Here is a 20,321-nt window from a genome sequence, read left to right as displayed (position 1 = left end):
TCTCTCTCTGTCTCTCTCTCTCTCTCTCTCTCTCTCTCTCTGTCTCTAACTCTCCCTCTCCCCCTCTGTCTCTCCCTCTCTCTGTGTCTCTCTCTCTGTCCCCCCTCTCTCTCTGTGTCCCTCTCTCTCTCTGTCTCTAACTCTCCCTCTCCCCCTCTCTCTCTCCCTCTCTCTCTCCCTCTCTCTCTGTCTCTCTCTGTCCCCCCCTCTCTCTCTCTGTCCCTCTCCCTCTCTCTCCCTCTCTGTCTCTAACTCTCCCTCTCCCCCCTCTCTCTCTCCCTCTCTCTCTCTGTCTCTCTCTGTCCCTCTCCCTCTTTCTCTTTGTTTATCCCCTTTCCTCTCAATTTTGTCCAGTCCTGCGTCGTTCTTCTTCCCCGTGGCTGGTAACTTCATTCTCTTGAAACAATAGCAGTGGTCATGGAAGACCAGTTAGGCATTACCTTTCTAAAACCTGTGAGCAGTTTTCAGTTGCCCGTGTTGGCCAGGTGTGTCCTTGGAAAAGGAACTTCACTTCAGCTTTCCTCCCCCCAGGTAGGTAGGTATGAATGGATTACCTGACTTGGTCTGGGAAGGTAAAAACGGTTGAAGAGAAGGACTAGGTCCCAGTCTTTCCTGTGCCGAGCGCTAGATACGGTGAGTAGTATACGGACTGAGGGTACTGAACCACCTTGTTTAACTCACTCAGTACGGCCAGTCCTCTCTTCTCCTCTACACAGACCCCTCGGATGTCCAGTGGGTGTCTGAATGACCCAAGCTTTAGCTTCCGTCGTCAGAATTGTGGTAGTCTTTGTCAACATTCACCTCTTCAGTATAAGAGCGTTCCGCTTGCAATATTTTGATGATGGTAATTGGGGTGAAACGCTGTTAACGTCGTCTCTTTCGCCGTTCGTTTGGAGAGTTAAAGCCTACAGAATCGAGGTGGTCCAGTACCATAAGTCCGTGTACTACTCAGTGAAATTGAATGGCTGTAAAATGCTTCCAGAACTTGTAACCTTTTTAACCTTATTCTGTCTTCAGTCAAAAAAACGGCGAAGCGGAGGAAGCGCGGTGTTATCCTGTACGACAATGATCTGAAAGTGGACTTCCGGGCCTACCGCTGTTACTATGACAACTGTATCCCTCCGCCGGACCCTATCACCGTCACCATCACCCCTGGCAACGCCATCCCCTGGTCCGCCTACTCTTCCTGGGGCTTCCGCAACGGCAGCAAACCCGTGCAGGGCGACAATGTCACCATTCCATTTGGTGAGCGAAGAATTTTTTTTTTTTTTTTTTTTTTTTTAGGTGTGTGTGTGTGAGGGGGAGTGCGTGGTTTTCCTTCCGTTCTTAACTTCTTCTTCTTCTTCTTCTTCTTCTTCTTCTTCTTCTTCTTCTTCTCCTCCTCCTCCTCCTTTCTTCTTTCTTCTTCTTCTTCTTCTTCTTCTTCCTCTTTTTCTTCTCATTGTTATCATTTTAACATTTCTATGATGTTGTTGGTGTTTTTCTTTACAAATTGTTATGATATAAAGTGTCTGTAGTTTTTATTTTGCTATTGAAAAACAAAACGAAACAAAAGGAAAGGCAGTAGTTGTTTGCCACTTATTACGCCTTCTATCTTATTCCAGAGAAATGGCTGGTGATCGATGAAGACATCCATCCTCTTTTTTGTTGTTGTTGTTGTTGTTTTTTTCTGGAAATTGTTTCTTCTTTCTATCTTATTCCAGACAAATGGCTGGTGATCGACGAAGACATCCCTCCTCTGGATTTCCTCATCATAGAGGGAGGCCTGTCGGCTGCTCCAGACGCCTCTCTGGACTTCACCCTGGACGTGAACTACATCATCATCTATGGGCGGTTGGTGATTGGCTGGGAGCATGAGCCCTTCAACGGAACAGCCAGAATCATCCTAAGGGGTGATCACTCCACCCCTGACTATCCTACCACCAGTGGTGTCGAACTGGGATCGAAATTTATTGGTAATTTTTTTTCTTTTTTTTCTTTTTTTCTCGACATCTCTCTCTCTCTCTCTCTCTCTCTCTCTCTCTCTCTCTCTCTCTCTCTCTCTCTCTCTCTCTGTATCTCTCTCTCTCTCTCTCTCTCTCTCTCTCTGTATATATATATATATATATATATATATATATATATATATATATACAGAGAGAGAGAGAGAGAGAGAGAGAGAGAGAGAGAGAGAGATGTTTGTGTGGATATGTACTGCTTGCTAATGTTCAAGGCATATTTGATTGATTAATATGAATGATCTTTTAATACTGGCTTACAGTACAGTGCGATCTTTTACCGGTTAATTTTACATATTGGTGCCTTTTCCACGTCGAGCTCTAACAATACATCCTTATCCACAATCACCCTTTCATCCATCCACCCTTTCATCCATCCACCCTTTCATCCATCCAAAGGTATGTGTACAAATGACAAAATGTTGCAGACATCTTCATTTACATGTTTTGTATGTTAAAGATATCGTTGAATCAACTGATGAACAATATTTTTTTTTAGTAAATGCAAACATTTATAACTTTTATCAACCAGGTGGTGATGATTCCTGCTTGTTCTTTCAATCGAGAAAATTATTTATCAATCAGTCATTCTATCCTGCGTCCTAGACATTCTACAATATTCGTGAATGGTATATGTATCATCATGGGGAAAAAAAATACTTTAATTTTGATGGCCTTCCTCTCAATTTTTTTTTATTTATTTATTTTTTTTTTAAAGCTATGTATGTATTTCATTACCAAAGTTGGCCACTTACTTTTTCTTTGACAGCTGTGTATGGTGGCCTTGACCTCCACGGGGTCAAGCCTAATGTAAAGTGGAGCCGCCTCGCCAGCACGGCCAACCCGGGTGACACGACCTTGACCCTTGAGGACTCGGTGACGTGGTCTGTGGGGGACGAGGTGATGATGACGACGACTGACTCTAGTGCCTGGCACACAGAGACCTTCCGTCTGACGGCTGTTTCCGGCAACGTCATCACGCTGAACAGCTCTGTGCAGTACAGACACACTGGTGAGTCAGCTCTGTGCAGTACAGACACACTGGTGAGTCAGCTGTGTGCAGTACAGACACACTGGTGAGTCAGCTGTGTGCAGTACAGACATACTGGTGAGTCAGCTCTGTGCGGTACAGACATACTGGTGAGTCAGCTCTGTGCAGTACAGACATACTGGCAGTACAGACATACTGGTGAGTCAGCTCTGTTCAGTACAGACATACTGGTGAGTCAGCTCTGTGCAGTACAGACATACTGGTGAGTCAGCTGTGTGCAGTACAGACATACTGGTGAGTCAGCTGTGTGCAGTACAGACACACTGGTGAATCAGCTCTGTGCAGTGCAGACACACTGGTGAGTCAGCTCTGTGCAGTACAGACATACTGGTGAGTCAGCTCTGTGCAGTACAGACATACTGGTGAGTCAGCTATGTGCAGTACAGACATACTGGTGAGTCAGCTCTGTGTAGTACAGACATACTGGTGAGTCAGCTCTGTGCAGTACAGACACACTGGTGAGTCAGCTCTTTGCATCACACTGATTTGATACAATATCTGTGTCATTATTACATAGTACTTTTGAAGGTTAGATAACAACACGAACTATGATCATTAAATGTAAACCAATATAAAACTGTACATTTTTCCCAACTGAATAGAGCTCCGGATAGATATTTACAATAAACGTGATGCATTTTTTCAGTAGCATGCTCATATTCAGTACTGTGTATGACGTTTACGTTTATTAAATCTTATTTCGTTCACAAATTGCAGGACATGAAGATTGAATTGGTCAAAGACCTCACACTGTTTACCTGAAACAGTCAGGCAGTTGTGATGTCGTCACTGCTGCTTTTGATTTTATGATTTTCATGGCTATTTTTCTGTTTTAGAAACCTTTGTCTCTCTACAGTTTTTTTTGCTAGAATGACTGGGGTATGTAAGCACGTGTGATTTTCAATGTCTGTTCCTCTTACTTTTATGTGTTGCTACGTTTTCAGAGTGGGTCTCGTGAGGTACTTTCACCGTAAACCTCTCCCCCTTTGTCTCTCGTTTCTCACAGCTCACTCAGAGACACTGACGTCAGGGGACAACTTGAAGCTGACGTCACGCGTGGCTCTGCTGACGCGAAACATCGTCATAGAGGGCGGCAGTTACCCGGATCTGGTCAAGGAGTCTTTCGGCGCCCGTGTGTTAGTGGGCAAAACTGTGTTCAAAGGAGACGCCAGGAACGGTGCGTCCACTTTATATTCTTTGTCATAGCTTCGACCAGTTTGTCACACTGCCGCATTCACTCAACTCAAGCTTACACGACAGATAGATTCGCACACAGCGTTCGCATTCTGACTTCACTCTTACCCAGGGATAAACAACATCACAAAGTAAATACAGTCCTTTCTGATTATTAATAGTTCAAAGAAATTTAACAATTATGTTCACATTTTCCCTTCAGGAATAAATTATATGAAAAGTCTAATCCAGGAAAACACAATCAATACTTTCTGTTCTCTCTTACACTTCCCGTTGTAAGTTTTAAAATCATAATGATAATTTTCATTGGTTTCTTTTCACGACTGTGTTGTCACTTGGTGCTTCCCAAACATCTTCGTCCTAAAACAGGCGTTGAGGATTCTGAAACATCCTCAGAACCTAACTTTAGTTAAATAGAAAAAAAAATAGTACAAAAATAGTGGTACTCACATGACTGGCGTCGCCATTCTCGCTTTACTGAACCAGTGTTCAGAAACGTAAATAAAAAAACAGCGAAATTTAACAACATTAAGAAGAAATGATCACCGAATTTCTCATTACCAAACTCGAAATTATGCTTTTTTCGAAGTATTTCAAGTGTTGTTTTCTTTCTACTGGATTTTCATTATACACCTACCGTTTGAGTACATTGCAATGTGTGCATTAGGTAGACTTTGTGAAATGATTATAGACCCTTCATAGGGAATTTCTCGTAAACGGCATGGGTTATTTTAAAAAGCATACAGCGTTGCTTCACTGTTCAAAGCTTTCCAAGATGAAGAATATAAGTATAGTTATATTTTCTTTCTGTCCACCCAAGGTTTAGTGTAAGTGGTGAATATGAAGATCGCATGACATCATTAATTATCCACCCTTTTAGGTTTTCCCCGCGTACAGAACATGGAGTTTTACCACACGGTTCAGGAGGGGTGTCGAAAAAGGCTTTAAATAGGTAGAGAATATATATATATATATATATATGACATTGTTTTTATTTTTCACCAAAGGCTTCGCAAAAATAAAAATCAATAAAATGGCATTGCTTCTTTGCCCACCAAAGGTTTCACAAAAGTGAAAAAAGAAAAAAAAGAAAAAGAAAGAATATGATAATTATTGCTTCTACGTCCTCCCAACGTTTTAGCAAAGGTGGAGAACACGAAATCCACACAACACGATTTATCCACCCTTTCAGGTTTTGCCAAGGTGGAGAACACGAAATCCACACAACACGATTTATCCACCCTTTCAGGTTTTGCCAAGGTGGAGAACACGAAATCCACACAACACGATTTATCCACCCTTTCAGGTTTTGCCAAGGTGGAGGACACGGAGTTTTACCACACTGGTCAGGAGGGGTGGACAGAGCCCTACGACCCCCGCTACTCTCTGGCCTTTGTGGACGTGGTCAGCGACAGCACCACAAACTTCTACTCCTACGTCCGTGACAACAGTTTCCACAACGGCTTCTCTCCCGCCATCGGCGTCTTCTCTGTGGACAACCTGGAGGTGTCGGGCAACGTCATTCACCACACGGTCTACCACGGTACGTGACTGGGTGGGGGGTGTACCCAGGGTATGTGACTGGGGTGGTGATGTGTGTACCTATGGTAGGTGACTGGGGTGGGGGTGTACCCAGAGCAGGTGACTGGGGTGGGGATGTGTGTACCTAGGGTATGTGACTGGGGTGGGGGCCCCAAGGGTAGGTGACTGGGGTGGGGATGTGTGTACCCAGGGCAGGTGACTGGGGTGGGGGGTGTACCCAGGGTCGGTGACATGGGTGGATGGTGTCTATATTGGTGGATACCCAGGTTAGGCATTGTGTCTACAACGTCAACACACGATCTGTCAGTGTGGGTAAATATGGTGGGGGTTTGTCACTGGGGTGGGGGGTAATTGTATTGTACCCAGAGCAGGTATTGTCTCTACAAGACTGAAGTGTAGTGTGTCTAAAAAGGTGTACCCAGCGTAGGTGCATGTTGCGTGTATATAGCATTTTTCTCACGGCAACTGACCTCTCTTCCCTGCAGCCATCCACACCAACTCTATCGGCACGCGTCTGGAAGGCAACCTGATGGCGCTCAACATCTGGTCGGGGGCCTACCTTGATCGTCTGGAACCCATGAACTCTGACTTCGACCCCGCTGTGGAGGCGTTGGACGCGCGAGACCTGGTGCTGCGGGACAACGTGGTGGCGGGCTGCGAGCGGATGGGCTACCACGTGCCGGGCCAGGACTGCTCCACCCAGACCTCGGACCTCTGGACCAACAACGAGGTGCACTCGTGCCTGACGGGCGTGGGCCTCTTCGGCATGGACACGGCCGTCAGCAGCACGTGCACCAAGTGGAGCGGCTTCCGGGCCTGGCGCAACGCGGACTGGGGGCTGTACCTGTTCAACACGGCCAGCATGGAGGTGGAGGACCTGGTGGGCGTGGAGAATGGGGCCAGCCTGCTGCTTTTCGTCATGGGGCCCTCCTCCACGACACACGACATGGAGGACAAGGCCATCACCATCAGGGACAGCGTCTTCGTTGGCAGGTGAGAGGGGGGGAGGGGATTGGGGGTGGGGTGGGGTGCAGTCTTCATCGGCAGGTGAGTGGGGGCAGGGGGGGGGGGGTTAGGGGGGGGGGGTAGTAAGGGACGGCGTCTTCGTCGGCAGGTCAGAGGGGCAGGGGGTTATGGGGATGGGGGTGGTGGTGGGAGGCAGTGCAGTCAGGGACAGTGTCTTCATCGGCAGGTGAGAGAGGGGGGCAGGGGTGTGTGGGTGAAGGTGAGGTTGGGTGAGCAGTGCAGTCAGAGACAGAATCTTCGTTGGCAGGCGAGGGAGGGGGGCAGGGGTGTGTGGGTGAAGGTGGGGCTGGGTGAGCAGTGCAGTCAGGGACAGTGTCTTCATCGGCAGGTGAGGGAGGGGGACAGTGTGGCGGAGTGGGTCCCTGCAGTCAGATCAGCAGGTTTTACAGGCGGTCAGTTTAGGGGAAACTGTGGCTTTTCAAGTGGTTAGTTTACTCAGCGTTACAGTGGTCAGTTTCGATGAAATTGTGTCTTTACAGGGATAGTGAATAACCCCTCCTTTCCTCCCCATTCTACACGTTTGCTTTTTTCTTTTTTTTTTCTTCTTTTTTTGTTGTTGTTGTTGCTGTCTGTGGCCTGAAGTTGAAGTGAGTCTCAAAATGTCCTGATGGACAAGGGGTTGTTTTCAGAAACAGTATACGTGTGTCAGGTGGGTGCAAAATAATGCTATGTTTTGGCAATCAGTTCCATGACATCACGAGTGTAGATGATGTCTGGTGTGTGGTTTTATTTTAGAATCTCCTGAGTGAGTGAATATAATATATAAAACAATGTATGATATATATGATATCAGAGATCAGATGTAGGGAAGGATGATAGTCCAAGATGGATGAAAATGTCTGAAAAGGAACTAATAACTTTATTTGAAACATAATTTTACCTTCAGGCTCGTCGTTCGGAAATAAACCCAAACACCTTTACTTGCACACAATAGATCTGAAAGGTTCGTTTTGGTTGAGCTAATAATCTAAGATATTTTGTGCTCAAGGGCACGATGTGTTACAATGGAGACATACTTTTCATGTGTAACCCTCATCGATGATTGATCAGAGAATAACTGTATAAATCATGGAGACATACTTTTCATGTGTAACCCCCACCGATGATTGATCAGAGTAACTGTATAAATCATGGAGACATACTTTTCATGTGTAACCCCCATCGATGATTGATCAGAGAATACAAGTGAAGGACACACAGAAGTGAAATTCCGGATGACGAAAACGAACCAGTGAACTGACCAACACTCCTGCCTTCCTTACAGAACGTCCAGCTTTGACTGCTCAGAGAACAGCCTGGACAGCAGTGACCCCAACGTCGGCCTGAGCGGACAGGCCCGGGGCTGGAGATACGGATCTTGTGGCAGGACTGCCATCGCCTTCCCCAACTTTGTCAACGGCGGCAACGAAGCCCCGATTAAAACTTGGACCAACAGCATGTCTTACCAGGCCCTCAAGGGAATCATGAACATCAACAGTAAGTGGCTCCTTTTTTTTTCCTGCTGCAGCTATGACGACTTGCGTCATGCGCTTGAACTCCAGTAGAAGCCGAACTATGGTTGGATGTTCGTTTGGTCACAGGAGAATTTGAAGGCCTTTTAGCTTCGGTTTGGCCAACAGCAAAATGAGAACTGTATGATCAGTGATTTCTCCACTACATTGGGGCTTCATTTACAACTTAGTATTTTGTGAAGGACTATGAGTCTCAAACAAGGAGGCACGATAGTACTAGCTCTTGGTGATGCATCCTTGGGGTTTAGTTGGCCTTTGGGTACCATTCAAACGCTGACGGTCCTAAAGTCAATCGTCCGAGAGAGTGGGGATGTAGCTTACGTAGGACACTCTCCACCATAATCAATTTCTTGCCCAGATAGTCGGGACAGCAGTTGCCTCTTCTGCTGTTCTGATGGCCATAGTCGAACACGACTGTCATAGACAGGAAGACTTGGAAAAATGTGTGTGGGTGTTGTTGACATTGTTTGAAATAGCACCACTCCCGAGATAACTCTGGACAAACGAAAATAGAAAATCTCTAACACTTGTGAGACGAAGCAGAGGGAAAGTTTTGTGTCGTTCTCACGCTGTTTTGAAAAGTGTCGAGGGGGCGTTTGAGGTGTGCTGCACAGCAGGTAAGATGAACAAAGAACACGTTTCTCAGCCCGGAGCCTTTGTGTTTGTGCAGACGTGGTGTTTGAACACTTCACAAGTGACGGTGCCGGCTCTCGTGACGTCATCCTGTCCACCAACCAGGACAATGACGACTTGGTGCATCCAGTGCATGTCAGTGGCCTCTCCCTTAGTGACGTGGATTCTGACAGCAAAGTATTCTTCCATGATCCTTTTATAGGGTGAGCAGCTTTATTTCACAATACCCATCTGTCTGTCTATCGGTCTAACCACGATTTTTACCAACTTCTAAGGTGACTCTTTGAGTAATGTCTATGTGCATGTCTTTCGAATGAGATGTTCAGTTAAGTTCCCATGATTTTTCACCTATACAAGAAAAAGACCCCTGCCAACAAAGAGTGGCTCTTGACACAAAAAGAGTGTAATATTCATGTGGATAGGAAAACACAAGACAAGGTATTGAGCTGGTTTCGCAAAAGCTGTTTATGCAAACAAAAAAATAAATAAAATAAAATAAGCTATGGTGTGCTTCCAAACCTGCTCAGTTGACGGCCGCTGACAAGGTTTGGTAGCGAAAGCTCTAAGGAAGTGAGCCGATATGTCCAAGATTGTATTTCCTGTCTCACCCCAGTGTGCTTAGCTGCGTCACGTGACCTTCACGGAAGTCTGATTCCAAGGCCACGTGATCCCGTGTACGTCCTGTCCACAGTAAAGTCTGTCGGTTGTTTTTGAACAGTTCATGGGGAGAAAGGTACGTGTTTCACGAGCTTCATACACATGCTGTGCACAAGGTCATCCCTTTTATAAAAGAGTCAGTTTTTTTGTGGAACTATTTCCGGAGAAGAAAGAGACATACTTCACATGCTGGCTGGGCACAGGGTGACTAACCACACCATAGTAAAAGTCTTGTTTTGTTTTCGAAAAAACTGTGTATGGAATAGAGAGCTACATATTTCACGTGCTCGCTGTGTACAGTGTGACCAACCACACCACAGTGAAAGTCTTGTTTTGCTTTCTAAGAACTGTGTGTGGAAGAGAACGCTACATATTTCACGTGCTGTAAACAAGGTGATCAACCACTCCATAGGAAAGTTTCATTTTCTCAGAACTGTGTACATTGTAGAACAGACCTATTTCACGTGCTGTGCATAGGAGGATCAACTACTGCAAACTAAAGTTTTATTTTCTCAGAATCGTGCATGGAGAACAGACATATTTCACGCGCTGTGCTCAGGAGGATCAACCACTCCATAATAAAGCTTCAAGTTCATAGAACCGTGTATAGAGGAGAAGAAACATACTTCACGTGCTGTGCACAGGAGGGTTACCCTCTCCATCATAAAGTTTCAGTTTCTAAGAACTGTGAATGGAATAGAAAGCTACATATTTCACGTGCTGTACACAGGAAGATCAACCCCTCGGACTGTGTGGACATGGACTGTGACGGCATGAAGAAGGCTCTGGTGAAGGACACGGACGGATCCCTCCTTGGCAGCCCCGGCTACGTCCTGCCCAACGCGGGATTCGAGTGGGACGGGGATCCGAGACGTGGGATCGGAGACTACAGGATCCCCATGGTGTGTGAAGAGGGTGTGGGCTTTGAACGGAAGGGAGGTAGTGCTCGTCACTAGGCTGGGTCTGGATGACACAAATTCTTAGTTGAAAGGAATCTCTCTCTCTCTCTCTCTCTCTCTCTCTCTCTCTCTCTCTCTCTCTCTCTCTCTCTCTCTCTCTCTCTCTACACACACACACACACACACACACACACACACACACACACACACACATTCAGTTTCATAAATCAGACGAACATTGGTACATGACATGCTACTAAGACATTTCCTTTACATTAAGCTTATCTGTATCGTTCTTATATTTTCTCCATTTCATCAAAGAGCATTGTAAGCTTTTGAAGTCATCATTTCTAATTATCAGTGTTAAGATTGAGAGCAAACTGCCCCTGTATTGTCCACCAGTGAATTTAATGCATGAACTGCAGAGATAAATTCTGTGGTGAGGCACTGTTAGTCTACATATGACAAAAAATGTTTTGTCGCTATATATTGTTTTGTGTTGCATGGCAAAAAGTGTCCACCATACTGAGAAGTGCAGCTTCAGTAAGAAGTGGGAAACAGTGAAGCAGTGTCTTTGGTCATAGCGTTAGTAGAGTGGTGTCCAGAAGCCAGTGAAACAGGACGATTATGCATGGTCTGTGTGTGCATGGAAGGCAGTGCAGCAGTGTTGACACAGTCTGTATCTGTTCCAGGTGATGTTGACAGACACAGACGGCAGCAGGATCGATGCTTCCACCAAATGCCCCAACAAAGGTCAGTTCTGAATGCTTCGAGTGATGTACAGGAGTGCCCCACAAGTATGGAATTATAGTGATTACCTTTGTTTTCGTTTTCTTTTTCAAGGTGATGGAGATGTCTCGGACTAGGGAGGAATGTATCGAAGTCTTAAGGGATGGCAGTGTGGACTGCATCCTGACAGTGGTCATTCAGAGCATGTTCTGTGAAATGTCACTGATAGATGTTCATTCTTACTATGGTTCCAGGGTTCCAGACATTTTGGACACCCTATAGCTTGAGGTCTGTCACACTGGAAACAGTTCGTACAAAGTGTCAGCTCTGAGAAAGGAACGTTTAAAAAAGGAGCGAATTTGATGTGTGTGTGTGTGTGTGTGTGTGTGTGTGTGTGTGTGTGTGTGTGTGTGTGTGTGTGTGTGTGTGTTGGCTGTATATTTTTTTTCCAATTTTTAGACCTGTACTTTGAATGGAATCTTTAAAGGTTCTGAATCTTTAAAACACATGAAAAGGACCAATTTTTAAAATGATTTTGTGTTGGCTGAGCTCAGCATTTACAACTTTAAGACCGTCACCTTTGAGCGTCTGAACACTTTTAAAACTGCAGGTTTCTTATGTGTCGCTCCAGGTATTTACAACTTTGACAACTGCCAGTGGATGAGCACGTGGAACGCGTACAAGTGCGGCGACAGTGTGAAGTACGCCCTGCTGACCATAGAGAGCATGGATGAGGACACAGAGACCCGCCGTCTGTCTCCCGTGGCCGTGTACTCTGGCGGTTACGTGGACCTCATCAACGGACCTCAGGACCAAGGCTGGTGCTCTGGCTACACCTGTAGGAAACGGCTCTCCACCTTCCCCGCTATCGTGCCGCTCGGTGAGTTTATTATTGCTGTGATTTTTTCTTCATGTGTGTGTGTGTGTGGTGTGTGCGCGTGCGTGTTTGTATTTGTGTGTGTATCATTGTTATTGTCATTATATGATACTGTTGACGACAACACTGTTGATCATCACACTGATAACTCAATGAATTATAACGTCTGTCTGACCACCACCAGATCGCTGGGTGGACCTGTACCTGTCCAGCACGGTGCCAGACCATATGCGCTTCTTCCTGCAGAACGTGTCGCCCACGGACTGCGTGGGGCTGTCCATCTACAAGAAAAAACCGTACCGCCTGGAGGTCTACATCGACGGCCAGTACATGATGCCCACCAATGGCTACATGTCCAACGGGAGGTACAGAGGGGCTGGGCCATAGTCTTCTTCTTCTTCTTCATCTCCTCCTTCTCCTCTTCCTCCTCCTCCTCCTCCTCTTCCTCTTCCTTCTTCTTCTTCCTCTTCTTCTTCTTCATCTCCTCCTCCTTCTTCTGCATCTTCTTCTTCTTCTCCTCCTCCTTCTTCTTCTGCATCTTCTTCTTCTTCTACTTTTTCTGCTTCTTCTGCTTCTTCTTCTTCTGCTTCTTCTTCTTCTTCTTCTTCTTCTTCTTCTTCTGCATCTTCTTCTTCGGAGTAGCAGCTAGTAGTATTGATTCTTCTTGTTCATCATCATCATCATCACCATTACCATCATCATCTTCTTCTTCGTTTTGATCATCATGTTTTTGTTTTGTTTTGTTTCTTTGTTTTGTTTTGTTTTATTTAAGCTTTCTTTTTTTCTTTTCAATCCAGGTTCTTCACGAGAAGGGAGACGACCCCCAACCAGTTCATGCCAAACCTGGCCAACAGGACGGCTGGAGAGAACTACCTGAAGTTCCAGGAGAACACCCTCTATTGGACAGTGTGCGGCGACACCATTGTGGAGTACAGGATGGCCGATGTCCTGGTGGTCAGCTTCGGACTGCCGGCCATGACTAACGAGGAGTTCTTCGGGGAACAGATCGTCAACAACCTGGCCCAGTTCCTCAGCATCCCTCTGGAGAAGGTGAGGGGGAGGGAAGGTGAGGGGGACGGGGTTTGTGGTGGCGATGTTGGTGTGGATGGTTATTGTTGGTATTGTATTGTGTTGTACTGTATTGTATTGTATTACAGCATCTTTATGGAGAAGGGGAGAAGTGGTGGTTGTAGTAGGTATTTGTGTTTCTTTTTATCACAACATATTTCTCAGTGTGGAATTCGGGCTGCTCTCCCCAGGGAGAGCGCGTCACTATACTACAGCGCCACCCATTTTTTTGTATTTTTTTCCTGCGTGCACTTTGCACTTTGTTTTTCCTATTGAAGTGGATTTTTCTACTGAATTTTGCCAGGAACAACCCTTTTGTTGCCGTGGGTTCTTTTACGTGCGCTAAGTGCATGCTGCACACGGGACCTCGGTTTATCGTATCATCCGAATGACTAGCGTCCAGACCACCACTCAAGGTCTAGGGGGGGTGGGGGGGGGGGGCGGGAGAAAATATCGACAGGTGAGCCGTGATTCGAATCAGCACGTTCAGATTCTCTCGCTTCCTAGGCGAACGCGTTACCTCTAGGCCATCGCTCCGAGGTGTTGTGTTGTGTTGTGTTGTGTTGTGTTGTGTTGTGTTGTGTTGTGTTGTGTTGTGTTACAGAATCCCTGTAGAGGAGGTGAGAGGCGAGGGCGTGGTGGTGTGGGTGGTTGTTGTTGGTGTTGTATTGTATTGTGCTATTCGTATTGTATTGAATTGTGTTGTGTTGTTGTATTGTGTTGTGTTACAGAATCCCTGTGAAGAAGTCAAGGGGGCTGTTGGTGTGGGTGCCTGTTGTAGGTGTTGTTTGTATTGTGCCGTGTTGTGTTGTGTTGTATCATATTGTGTTGTGTTGTATTGTATTGTATTGTATTGTAAACATCTTTTGCCACAAAATATTTCTCTGTGTAACCTTCGGGCTTCTCTTCTCGGGGTGAGTGAGTCGCCACAGTATAATGCCAACGTGAAGCCATTTACATGTGATTTATATGTGAATTTTTAAATCAGTTTCTTCAATGGTATTTCTATCAGTGGACATAATATTTTCTGACACATAGCTCGTGTGTGTGTGTGTGTGTGTGTGTGTGTGTGTGTGTGTGTGTGTGTGTGTGTGTGTGGCTATTAATGTGTGTGTGTGTGGCTATTAATGTGTGTGTGTGTGTGTGTGTGTGTGTGTGTGCACTGACACAGGTACGGGTGATGGACGTGGTCAGAGAGAGCGCCTCAGGACGGCGGAAGCGACAGACTGGAACCACCTACTTCTTCATCGAGATTGGCGACGTCGCCAACGATACCACCAACTCTGTGGACCTGGGTGAGTTTGGTTTTGGTTTTTGTTTATCTCTGCTGTATACACAATGTTTGGTTTGTCTGTACACACAGTGTTTGGTTTGTCTCTGCTGTGCACACAATGTTTGGTTTGTCTCTGCTGTACACACAATGTTTGGTTTGTCTCTGCTGTACACAGTGTTTGGTTTGTCTCTGCTGTACACAGTGTTTGGTTTGTCTCTGCTGTATACACAATGTTTGGTTTGTCTCTGCTGTACACACAGTGTTTGGTTTGTCTCTGCTGGACACAGTGTTTGGTTTGTCTCTGCTGGACACAGTGTTTGGTTTGTCTCTGCTGTATACACAGTGTTTGGTTTGTCTGTACACACAGTGTTTGGTTTGTCTCTGCTGTACACACAGTGTTTGGTTTGTCTCTGCTGTACACACAGTGTTTGGTTTGTCTCTGCTGTGCACACAATGTTTGGTTTGTCTCTGCTGTACACACAGTGTTTGGTTTGTCTCTGCTGTACACAGTGTTTGGTTTGTCTCTGTTGTACACAGTGTTTGGTTTGTCTCTGTTGTACACAGTGTTTGGTTTGTCTCTGCTGTACACACAGTGTTTGGTTTGTCTCTGCTGTACACAGTGTTTGGTTTGTCTCTGTTGTACACAGTGTTTGGTTTGTCTCTGCTGTACACAGTGTTTGGTTTGTCTCTGCTGTACACACAGTGTTTGGTTTGTCTCTGCTGTACACACAATGTTTGGTTTGTCTCTGCTGTACACACAGTGTTTGGTTTGTCTCTGCTGTACACAGTGTTTGGTTTGTCTCTGTTGTACACAGTGTTTGGTTTGTCTCTGCTGTACACAGTGTTTGGTTTGTCTCTGCTGTACACACAGTGTTTGGTTTGTCTCTGCTGGACACAGTGTTTGGTTTGTCTCTGCTGTACACAGTGTTTGGTTTGTCTCTGCTGGACACACAATGTTTGGTTTGTCTCTGCTGTGCACAATGTTTGGTTTGTCTCTGCTGTACACAATGTTTGGTTTGTCTCTGCTGTACACAATGTTTGGTTTGTCTCTGCTGTACACAGTGTTTGGTTTGTCTCTGCTGGACACACAATGTTTGGTTTGTCTCTGCTGTACACAATGTTTGGTTTGTCTCTGCTGTACACAGTGTTTGGTTTGTCTCTGTTGGACACAATGTTTGGTTTGTCTGTACACACAGTGTTTGGTTTGTCTCTGCTGTACACACAGTGTTTGGTTTGTCTCTGCTGTACACAGTGTTTGGTTTGTCTCTGCTGTACACAATGTTTGGTTTGTCTCTGCTGTACACACAGTGTTTGGTTTGTCTCTGCTGTACACAATGTTTGGTTTGTCTCTGCTGTACACAGTGTTTGGTTTGTCTCTGCTGGACACAGTGTTTGGTTTGTCTCTGCTGTACACAGTGTTTGGTTTGTCTCTGCTGGACACAATGTTTGGTTTGTCTCTGCTGTACACAATGTTTGGTTTGTCTCTGCTGTACACAGTGTTTGGTTTGTCTCTGCTGTACACAGTGTTTGGTTTGTCTCTGCTGTACACACAGTGTTTGGTTTGTCTCTGCTGTACACACAATGTTTGGTTTGTCTCTGCTGTACACACACTGTTTGGTTTGTCTCTGTTGTACACAATGTTTGGTTTGTCTCTGTTGTACACAGTGTTTGGTTTGTCTCTGCTGTACACACAGTGTTTGGTTTGTCTCTGCTGTACACACACTGTTTGGTTTGTCTCTGTTGTACACACTGTTTGGTTTGTCTCTGTTGTACACAATGTTTGGTTTGTCTCTGTTGTACACACAATGTTTGGTTTGTCTCTGCTGTACACAGTGTTTGGTTTGTCTCTGCTGTACACACAGTGTTTGGTTTCTCTCTGTTGTACACAGTGTTTGGTTTGTCTCTGCTGTACACACAGTGTTTGGTTTGTCTCTGTTGTACACAGTGTTTGGTTTGTCTCTGCTGTACACAGTGTTTGGTTTGTCTCTGCTGTACACAGTGTTTGGTTTGTCTCTGCTGTACACAATGTTTGGTTTGTCTCTGTTGTACACAGTGTTTGGTTTGTCTCTGCTGTACACACAGTGTTTGGTTTGTCTCTGCTGTACACAGTGTTTGGTTTGTCTCTGCTGGACACAGTGTTTGGTTTGTCTCTGTTGTACACAGTGTTTGGTTTGTCTCTGCTGTACACACAGTGTTTGGTTTGTCTCTGCTGTACACAGTGTTTGGTTTGTCTCTGCTGTACACAGTGTTTGGTTTGTCTCTGCTGTACACACAGTGTTTGGTTTGTCTCTGCTGTACACAATGTTTGGTTTGTCTCTGCTGGACACACAATGTTTGGTTTGTCTCTGCTGTACACAATGTTTGGTTTGTCTCTGTTGTACACAGTGTTTGGTTTCTCTCTGTTGTACACAGTGTTTGGTTTGTCTCTGTTGTACACACAATGTTTGGTTTGTCTCTGCTGTACACACAGTGTTTGGTTTGTCTCTGTTGTACACAGTGTTTGGTTTGTCTCTGCTGTACACACAGTGTTTGGTTTCTCTCTGTTGTACACAGTGTTTGGTTTGTCTCTGTTGTACACACAATGTTTGGTTTGTCTCTGCTGTACACACAGTGTTTGGTTTGTCTCTGCTGTACACAATGTTTGGTTTGTCTCTGCTGTACACACAATGTTTGGTTTGTCTCTGCTGTACACACAATGTTTGGTTTGTCTCTGCTGTGCACAATGTTTGGTTTGTCTCTGCTGGACACAGTGTTTGGTTTGTCTCTGCTGTACACACAATGTTTGGTTTGTCTCTGCTGTACACACAGTGTTTGGTTTGTCTCTGCTGTGCACACAGTGTTTGGTTTGTCTCTGCTGTACACAGTGTTTGGTTTGTCTCTGCTGTACACACAGTGTTTGGTTTGTCTCTGCTGTGCACACAGTGTTTGGTTTGTCTCTGCTGTGCACACAGTGTTTGGTTTGTCTCTGCTGGACACAGTGTTTGGTTTGTCTCTGCTGGACACAATGTTTGGTTTGTCTCTGCTGGACACAATGTTTGGTTTGTCTCTGCTGGACACAGTGTTTGGTTTGTCTCTGCTGTACAGTGTTTGGTTTGTCTCTGCTGTACACAGTGTTTGGTTTGTCTCTGCTGGACACAATGTTTGGTTTGTCTCTGTTGTACACAATGTTTGGTTTGTCTCTGCTGTACACAGTGTTTGGTTTGTCTCTGTTGGACACAATGTTTGGTTTGTCTCTGCTGTACACACAGTGTTTGGTTTGTCTCTGTTGTACACAATGTTTGGTTTGTCTCTGCTGTACACAGTGTTTGGTTTGTCTCTGCTGTACACACACTGTTTGGTTTGTCTCTGTTGTACACAATGTTTGGTTTGTCTCTGTTGTACACACAATGTTTGGTTTGTCTCTGCTGTACACAGTGTTTGGTTTGTCTCTGCTGTACACACAGTGTTTGGTTTCTCTCTGTTGTACACAGTGTTTGGTTTGTCTCTGCTGTACACACAGTGTTTGGTTTGTCTCTGTTGTACACAGTGTTTGGTTTGTCTCTGCTGTACACAATGTTTGGTTTGTCTCTGTTGTACACAGTGTTTGGTTTGTCTCTGTTGTACACACAGTGTTTGGTTTGTCTCTGCTGTGCACAGTGTTTGGTTTGTCTCTGTTGTACACAGTGTTTGGTTTGTCTCTGCTGTACACACAGTGTTTGGTTTGTCTCTGCTGTACACAGTGTTTGGTTTGTCTCTGCTGTACACAGTGTTTGGTTTGTCTCTGCTGTACACACAGTGTTTGGTTTGTCTCTGCTGTACACAATGTTTGGTTTGTCTCTGCTGGACACACAATGTTTGGTTTGTCTCTGCTGTACACAATGTTTGGTTTGTCTCTGTTGTACACAGTGTTTGGTTTCTCTCTGTTGTACACAGTGTTTGGTTTGTCTCTGTTGTACACACAATGTTTGGTTTGTCTCTGCTGTACACACAGTGTTTGGTTTGTCTCTGTTGTACACAGTGTTTGGTTTGTCTCTGCTGTACACACAGTGTTTGGTTTCTCTCTGTTGTACACAGTGTTTGGTTTGTCTCTGTTGTACACACAATGTTTGGTTTGTCTCTGCTGTACACACAGTGTTTGGTTTGTCTCTGCTGTACACAATGTTTGGTTTGTCTCTGCTGTACACACAGTGTTTGGTTTGTCTCTGCTGTACACACAGTGTTTGGTTTGTCTCTGCTGTACACACAATGTTTGGTTTGTCTCTGCTGTACACACAGTGTTTGGTTTGTCTCTGCTGTACACACAGTGTTTGGTTTGTCTCTGCTGTACACAATGTTTGGTTTGTCTCTGCTGTACACACAATGTTTGGTTTGTCTCTGCTGTACACACAGTGTTTGGTTTGTCTCTGCTGTACACACAGTGTTTGGTTTGTCTCTGCTGTACACACAGTGTTTGGTTTGTCTCTGCTGTACACACAAAGTTTGGTTTGTCTCTGCTGTACACAGTATTTGGTTTGTCTCTGCTGTACACACAAAGTTTGGTTTGTCTCTGCGGTACACACAGTGTTTGGTTTGTCTCTGCTGTACACACAATGTTTGGTTTGTCTCTGCTGTACACAATGTTTGGTTTGTCTCTGTTGTACACACAATGTTTGGTTTGTCTCTGCTGTACACAATGTTTGGTTTGTCTCTGTTGTACACACAGTGTTTGGTTTGTCTCTGCTGGACACAGTGTTTGGTTTGTCTCTGCTGTACACACAATGTTTGGTTTGTCTGTACACACAGTGTTTGGTTTGTCTCTGTTGTACACACAGTGTTTGGTTTGTCTGTACACACAGTGTTTGGTTTGTCTGTACACACAGTGTTTGGTTTGTCTCTGCTGTACACACAGTGTTTGGTTTGTCTCTGCTGTACACACAGTGTTTGGTTTGTCTCTGCTGTGCACACAATGTTTGGTTTGTCTCTGCTGTACACAATGTTTGGTTTGTCTCTGCTGGACACAGTGTTTGGTTTGTCTCTGCTGTACACACAATGTTTGGTTTGTCTCTGCTGGACACAGTGTTTGGTTTGTCTCTGCTGTACACACAGTGTTTGGTTTGTCTCTGCTGTACACACAGTGTTTGGTTTGTCTCTGCTGTACACACAGTGTTTGGTTTGTCTCTGTTGTTCACACAGTGTTTGGTTTGTCTCTGCTGTACACACAGTGTTTGGTTTGTCTCTGCTGGACACAGTGTTTGGTTTGTCTCTGCTGTACACAGTGTTTGGTTTGTCTCTGCTGTACACAGTGTTTGGTTTGTCTCTGCTGTACACACAGTGTTTGGTTTGTCTCTGCTGTACACAGTGTTTGGTTTGTCTCTGCTGTACACAGTGTTTGGTTTGTCTCTGCTGTACACACAGTGTTTGGTTTGTCTCTGCTGTATACACAATGTTTGGTTTGTCTCTGTTGGACACAGTGTTTGGTTTGTCTCTGCTGTACACACAATGTTTGGTTTGTCTCTGCTGGACACACAATGTTTGGTTTGTCTCTGCTGTACACAGTGTTTGGTTTGTCTCTGCTGTACACACAATGTTTGGTTTGTCTCTGCTGGACACAGTGTTTGGTTTGTCTCTGCTGTACACACAGTGTTTGGTTTGTCTCTGCTGTACACACAGTGTTTGGTTTGTCTCTGCTGTACACACAGTGTTTGGTTTGTCTCTGTTGTACACACAGTGTTTGGTTTGTCTCTGCTGTACACACAGTGTTTGGTTTGTCTCTGCTGTACACAGTGTTTGGTTTGTCTCTGCTGGACACAATGTTTGGTTTGTCTCTGCTGTACACAATGTTTGGTTTGTCTCTGCTGTACACAGTGTTTGGTTTGTCTCTGTTGTACACAGTGTTTGGTTTGTCT

The 20,321-nt window shown here is 45.1% G+C and overlaps 1 protein-coding gene across 1 annotated transcript in view; it reads left to right on the top strand.

Moving 5' to 3' along the window:
- Nucleotides 1–20,321, top strand: part of LOC143277604 (fibrocystin-L-like) — a 63,208-nt gene that overhangs the window by 32,945 nt on the left and 9,942 nt on the right. The window contains 14 exon segments of the mRNA XM_076582479.1: nt 1,018–1,245; nt 1,704–1,955; nt 2,767–3,009; nt 4,055–4,188; nt 5,560–5,785; nt 6,270–6,777; nt 8,075–8,286; nt 8,992–9,157; nt 10,342–10,513; nt 11,203–11,263; nt 11,871–12,119; nt 12,301–12,481; nt 12,914–13,166; nt 14,356–14,479. Of these exon segments, the coding sequence (XP_076438594.1) occupies nt 1,018–1,245; nt 1,704–1,955; nt 2,767–3,009; nt 4,055–4,188; nt 5,560–5,785; nt 6,270–6,777; nt 8,075–8,286; nt 8,992–9,157; nt 10,342–10,513; nt 11,203–11,263; nt 11,871–12,119; nt 12,301–12,481; nt 12,914–13,166; nt 14,356–14,479 (3,009 nt within the window).

This window comes from Babylonia areolata, chromosome 34 (assembly GCF_041734735.1).
Source record: "Babylonia areolata isolate BAREFJ2019XMU chromosome 34, ASM4173473v1, whole genome shotgun sequence".
NCBI lineage: Eukaryota > Metazoa > Mollusca > Gastropoda > Neogastropoda > Buccinidae > Babylonia > Babylonia areolata.
The sequence above is the reverse complement of the archived record's forward strand: the minus strand, read 5'-3'. Positions and strand labels throughout refer to the sequence as shown.